Source organism: Lygodium microphyllum, chromosome 16 (assembly GCF_053477565.2).
Source record: "Lygodium microphyllum isolate KBCC chromosome 16, Lygodium_microphyllum_v1.1.10, whole genome shotgun sequence".
Classification (NCBI taxonomy): Eukaryota; Viridiplantae; Streptophyta; class Polypodiopsida; order Schizaeales; family Lygodiaceae; genus Lygodium; species Lygodium microphyllum.
This window is the reverse complement of record NC_141150.1, coordinates 32180907-32187912: the sequence shown is the minus strand read 5'-3', so window position 1 is coordinate 32187912 and position 7006 is coordinate 32180907. Positions and strand designations below refer to the sequence as shown.

At 43.7% G+C, this 7006-nt stretch overlaps 1 protein-coding gene across 1 annotated transcript; it reads right to left on the bottom strand.

The window, feature by feature from the left end:
- Positions 1 to 1213: 1213 nt before the first annotated feature.
- LOC148022669 (pentatricopeptide repeat-containing protein At2g33680-like) lies at positions 1214 to 5947 on the bottom strand. The gene has a single exon (XM_087695611.1). It carries the CDS (start codon positions 5600 to 5602, stop codon positions 1511 to 1513), a length of 4092 nt encoding a protein of 1363 aa, XP_087551737.1. The 5' UTR covers positions 5603 to 5947; the 3' UTR covers positions 1214 to 1510.
- Between the last annotated feature and the right edge of the window lie 1059 nt (positions 5948 to 7006).

Genomic DNA, 7006 nt, shown 5'->3' with positions numbered 1-7006 from the left:
CATTATGAATGCACTTCCATCTATTGAATAGAAGGCTTCTTAAGTAGGTCTCCAGCCATCCTTAAACCTTCTCTAATCCTATTCAATCTTCACATTTCACTGTGTCTGACAAAGTCTTTTGTGATTGCCTTAACCTATGTTGACTTAGGCTACCAAGTCCATGCAAAACATAGTAGCAATTGTTCAATGATTCTTCATGGATAGTGCATTGCACAATGGATTATTGATCATGGAATATCTAGAATGGCCTTGAAATTTGACCCTTTTAGTCTATCAAGTGACAGCTTTCAATTCTTCTCAAACATTTTTGCACTATGCATGCAATATATACATAGGCTCTTGAAAATTGACACCCATTGAAACATTGAGCATAAATTTCAAAGTTTTTGAATCACATGTTCAATGCCACTCTACTCAATATTGTCCAAAGCCTTCCACCTCCAAAGTCCTTCCATTTCACCATAACTAAACCATTTGCACAAGCAAACATCAAATAAATAGATCCTTTGTACCTCAAATGATCCTAAACCAAGAAGAGCAAAACATTGAGCATAAATTTCAAAGTTTTTGAATCACATGTTCAATGCCACTCTACTCAATATTGTCCAAAGCCTTCCACCTCCAAAGTCCTTCCATTTCACCATAACTAAACCATTTGCACAAGCAAACATCCAATAAATAGATCCTTTGTACCTCAAATGATCCTAAACCAAGAAGAGCAAAACAAAACAAAAAAAACCAAGAACAAATCTCAATGATGCTTTATGAGATGCATCTTGACAACATGTAAGACTTGGCCCATCCATGCACGCTAAACAAATCAAGTCTGCTTATTTAAGTTGGGTCCTTTTTGGCAAATGCTCATCAACAAACAAATTGTACTACATATTATGGAACATGTTATACATACAAAATCTACCAAAGAAAACCTTACTGCATGGCAAACATATACTTTATTTGTATGATTGTGCATAGGTCATTGAGAGAACAAGAATTGACAGGGATTAGGTGGTGATGCGAGAGAACAATTCTCTAGAAACAACCCAATGCAACTACATGTTGTAAGTCCTAGAATGAAGAATCTACTTTTGGTTTAGGAGATGGTGATTGGGTTTTTATGAGTGGCATATGTAAATACATTTATTATAATGAAATGCAAGACCGTATAAAGTGAATGTAGTGTGAAGAAGCCTTGTTGTGTGTTGGGAGATTGATTGAAGATCTGAGTTGTTGAGTTCACATAATGAAGGCTTAGACTGGAGAAAAGATCATGTGTGAGACATTTTGATGGTGGAAAGTTAAGTTGTTGGAAGGGATCTTGGGGCTGCTTCAGTCAAGAAGGATACAAAGATGTGCTGCTGGAAGTAAACACTGGTTCCAAGATTGGTTGATATTCTTTTCCCATTTAGCTTCAACTTTGTACCATAGGATATCTAAAAATGCTCAACAATATCACTTCCAAGCTAGATGATTAATGAAGTTAAACATTTCACAATATGTCCTTAAAAATCTATGAACCTGTAAGATAACGTTGAGCTGCAAAGTCATCACACTGTTTTAAGGTTTTATTAGACATAATAGTGCATTCATGGGCTGTTATACACGAAAAATACTTTCCTACAAGTGTAGAGGCAAAGCCATTGCTCTTCTCACTGGACGTGAACCTTACGCCCATATCTAGACTTGGCACATGTCCTTTTTCCTTCAACCGAAAATTCAGGATTTCTAACATTCCTGACATGCCCACACTCGGATTAACACCCACGACAAACTCATACAACTTCATGTTCACCTCTAATGATGCACTACCGGGCTTTTTCCCTGCCCCTACAAATTTTCTCAAGTCCTCTACCTTTTTCGCATCAATCACTCTCCCAGCACTACTATATACATCTGCCATCAGCAAGTATGCAGACGCATCATCTTCACTGAGCTCCACAAGTTGCTGAAAGCATCTTTCTCCTGCCTCCACTTTGCCATAAATTTTACAGCCATTAAGCAAGCTCAATAGGAGCACAGAAGATGGAGGTTTTTGCATTGCCACAAGGAATCTCTCGGCCTCAAAAATATGTCCAGATCTTGCAAAAAGATCAACCATGCAAGCATAGTGGTCTGATGTCGGTTTGATATTGTGCACCTCTTTCATCACCTTGAAATACTCTTGACCCTTGAGAAGTAGACTGGCATGGCTGCATGCAGCAAGAAGACATGTAAATGTAACCGAATTTGGCTTTATGCCATGCTCTTGCATCTCCTCAAAACATTGCACAGCCATCAGACCCTCATGGTTCTCTCCATAGGCCTTTATCATAGCAGTCCATGATATAACATCTCGAACAAGTAATTTGCGAAACACTTCCTGAGCTTCTACAATTGAGCTACACTTTCCATACATATCAACCAACATATTGCCAATTGTAAGATTTCCTTCAAACCCAGCTTTCCTGATCTCAGCATGTATGTCTCTGCCAGTTTCCAAAGCTCCTACATTACTACAAGCTTTCAAGCAGCTAAGAAAAGTAACCGGATCGGCCAGCTCACCTTCCAGCTGCATTTGTTTGAAAGATTTGAGTACTTCTTCATCAAGCCCATGGTCAGCAAAGCCTGAGATCAATGTATTCCATAAAACCACATCCCGAAGTGGCAACCTGTTGAAAACATGCTTAGCTTCGGCAAAATACCCACATTTGCAATACATGTCCACAAGTGTGCTACCCAGATGAAGCTCTTTCTCCAATCCTAGTTTAGCAGTTTCAGCATGTAATTCCTGCCCTGTTCCTATAGCTCCTGTGGTGCCACATACTTTCAAGCTGCAGATAAAAGTGACAGAATCAGGAGATATGCCCTCCATGTGCATTTCTTGGATGTAATTGCCTGGTTTCAAACAAAGAATTTGGTCAGCACAACCAGCCATAATTGCAGCCCATGAGACTGTGTCTCTGGCTGGTAGCTGATTAAACACCTGGCGTGCTTCTGCAAGCAAGCCACACTTTGCATATACTGCTAACAGTGTTCTACCGATATACAAGTCTCTTTCCAACCCGTTTTTTATTAATTCAGTATGAATCTCTAGGACTCTGTCTCGAGCTCCTGCAGTGGCACAGGCTTTCAAACTGCTAATAAAAGTGACAGAATCAGGAGAGAGGCCCTCAAACTGCATTTGTTGGAGACAGTTCTGGACAATTCCATCCAGACCCAGTCCAGCATATCCCGTAATCAGCACATTCCACAAAACTACACTTCGAACTGGTAAACACTCAAATACTTGGTGTGCTTCTGCTAGTGAACAGCATTTTATGTACATATCCACCAGGATACTGCTCACATAAAAGTCCATCTCCAATCCCCTCTTTATTGTCTCAGCATGTATTTGTTGACCCATATCAAATGCTCTTAATGTGCAACAACTTTTCAAACTGCAAACAAAGGTAACAGCATCTACACAAATGCCTTCCAGCTGCATCTTTGTGAAACAGTTCAGCACTTCCTCATCGATCCCATTTTCAGCATAGCCTGAAAGTAGCGCAGCCCATGTGACTGCATCACGGATTGCCAGCTCATCAAACAAATGGCGTGCTTCTGCTAGCAAATTGCATTTGGCATACATAACCACAAGTGCACTACCAACAAAAAGTTCACTCTCCAGTCCCCTTTTTGCTAAATCGGTGTGTATCTCTTGGCCTATCTTTAAAGTTCTGGTATTGCTACATGCTTTCAAACTGCAAACAGATATGGCACCATCCACTGGCACACCTTCCAGCAGCATTTGGGCATAACATTCTAGCACTTCCTGATCAAGCCGGTGTTCAGTGTATCCTGAAATTAGTGCAGTCCATGATAATAAACCAGGATCCTGCAATCTATCCAACAATTGTCGTGCTTCTGCAAAGGAGCCACATTTGGAGTACATATCAATCAATGAGTTGCTCATATGAAGCTCACTTTCCAATCCTCTTTTCAGTGCTTCCATATGTGCTTCATGTCCCTTTTCTAACGATCCAATGCGGCCACAAACTTTCAGGCTTGAAACAAGTGAGAGAGAATCAGCAGGTACAGCTTTCAACCAGATGTCTCTAAAAAGCTTTTCAGCTGCCTCAGGAAAACCACGTTCAGCATATCCAAAAATCACAGTAGCCCATGAGACTGAATCATGCATTGGCAGCTGGTCAAGCAATTGATGAGCATCTTCTAGCAAATTACACTTTGTATACATGTCAATCAATGTGCTAGCCATAGATATATCTTTATCAGAGCCTCTCTTCATTGTTTCTGCATGTATCTCTTGGCCTATTTCTAAAGCTCCGACACTGCCACAAGCTTTCAAAATAAAAACAGCAGTAGTATCATCAATAGAGATACCTTCCAGCTGCATTTTGTGGAAAAAATTCAGTACTTCCTTATCAAGGCTATGTTCAGTGTAGCCTGCAATCAAAGAATTCCACGAGACTGTATCCCGAACTGGCAGCTTGCTAAACACTTGCCATGCTTCTGCAAGCAAACCAAACTCGGCGTACATATCCACCAGAGTGCTGCTTACGTGAAGATCTCGTTCCCAATTCCTTTTTGTTACTTCTGCATGCAATATGCAGCCGAGATCTAATGCTCTCACAGAGCCACAAGCTTTCAGGCTGCAAACAAACATCACAATATCTGCAGCCACACCTTCAAACCGCATCTGATCTAGACAATTTCCCAGTCTTTCACCAAGCCCATGTTCAGAATATCCAGTAATTAGTGCAGTCCATGAAATAGCATTTCGACGTGGTAGCTGGTCAAACACTTCTTGTGCTTCTGTTATCGATCCACATTTAACATACATACCTACCAGAGCACTCCCCGCCTGGACATTTGCTTCCAAACCCCTCAGAACTGTTTCAGTATGTATTCCATGGCCTATTTCCAGGCTGTCTGTGCCACTACAGGCTTTCAGGCTGCAGACAAATGTAACAGCATCTGCAGACACACCTTCTATCTGCATCCTTTTGAGACACTCTCCTGCTTCCTTTGCAAACCCTTGTTCAGCATATCCTGCCACAAGTGCAGACCATGAAACTGCATTTCGAAATGGAAGCCTGTCAAAAACCTGTTGTGCCTCACAGAGTAAGTTGCACTTGCAATACAGGTCAACCAGCGAATTGCCTAACATTGGACTACCATCGAATATGTCTATATCCAAACCCCGTTTGACAATATCCAAATGAAGTCCAAGGCCTCTTTTGGTGTCCTTCAGCTTGGCGCAACTGTTAAGCAAGGCCAGGTATATGCGTCTGTCAGGCTGTGTGAACTCATCCTGTTGCATCCGGTCATACAGGTGGAGTGCCTGATGGAGTCTGCCACCATTGATGTATCCGGACATGAGGGAGGACCACGAGTGCTCGTTGGGACTGACGAGGGCATCGAAAGCGCACTCAGCGTCACGCAAACTCCCACACTCCACCAGCATGGGAACAAGATAGTTTCCGAGCACGGGGTGCGATTCAAGCTGATGGTGGCGCATGTAGGCATGCAGACTCTGGGCATGGCCGAGATCCTTCTCCTGTTTGCAAGTGCGCAGGGCATCGATCAACTTCTGCTGGATCACTGCAGGCACGCCTTTCTGCATCCCTCCCCTTCAGCAGGAGAAATGTTGAAGGAGATGCCGCTGCAGGGAGCTCTCTCTGCATCCCTCCCGTTCAGCAGCAACAACGATGAAGAAGTTGCTGCTGCAGGTCCTCTCTCTGCATCGGTCCCCTTCAGCTGGGGCTATGGTTAAGAAGATGATGCTGCAGGGATGCTGCAACATCGTCGGAGTACCTTCTATGTTGCAGGCGTTAAGATTATGTGGGAGCTCTTTACAATTGTTGCAGCAGCTGTCTGCTGTTAGTCTACCCTCATTAGGTATGGCTTTGAATTCTCTTTCCCTCTCCCTCTCCCTCTTGTGGGTTCCATCTTTGGTGACCATTAACTAGGTTGCCATGCTCAGCTAAGTAAAGGAGTATGTAGCGATTTTAATGATGGTGTTTAGATATGTGAAGTGTCTTAAAATAAAGTACTTTTGTAGATAAGCTTTTGCATTATTTAAACTAGGCGCTCCGCGCCTAGACTTGCCCCGGTGCTTCGCGCCGGGGCGGACGCGGTTTTTGGGGGGGTGCTGGACGCCCCCGCGTTCTCAATAAATAAACTGCGCCTTATTTTTAAAAAATGTCCAATTTTTCTTTGTAGAAATGCCCACTCAAGTCATTTGTGTTTTAGGCTTACTAAAAGGTTTTTGTTTTCTGTGAGATAGAACCCTCATAAACCTACCTTGGGTATGCGTGTTTGCCTCCGCGAGAGCGAGAGAGAGAGAGTTTTCATGCTGTTGCTCCGTGGTCCCAGGCAGCTATGGCCCGTCGCTACTGGGCCTCTTGCAGGATCGGCTCAACTACTTCATCCTGCAGGGGCCAAACGACTTCTTCTACAGTCTGATGAGGCGCCACGGCAGCACGGTGGTGAGGGTGAACATGCCGCCGGGGCCGTCGCTGTTCCCGTACTTGAGGGTGGTGATGCTGCTGGATCAGAGGAGCATCAAGGTGCTGTTCGACACAGGGAGGGTGGAGAAGCAGGATGTGTTCGCGGGGTACATGCCAGACACGGAGTTCACACGGGGCTACAGAATGCTGCCCTACCTGTACCACGGAATAGAAATATTGTTGAGGCCTTCAGAATAGTGATTTCCTCTGCAATTCCTCACCTTGATGTTGATATACTGCGTAGATCTGCCTAGCCTATTTTAGTGTAGAGAAAAAATGGACCACATACTACAAATTACACATTTAGATACCCGGGAATAGATCAGCACAGAGAGAGAGAGAGAGAGGGCCGCCATGTCGTCGTGAAATTTCTCTTCAGGGTCTGTGAGAGAGAGAGAGAGAGAGAGAGCACCGCCATGTCGTCGCAAGATTTTTCTTCAGGGTCACAGAGAGAGAGAGAGAGAGAAGCATGGCAGTAGGATTGACGCTTCGAGCGATGGCGATGGGCAGAAGCGGAC

What these genes read in the sequence shown, in the direction of transcription:
- LOC148022669 (XM_087695611.1), bottom strand. Translation starts at nt 5,602, where the DNA reads ATGCAGAAAGGCGTGCCTGCAGTGATCCAGCAGAAGTTGATCGATGCC.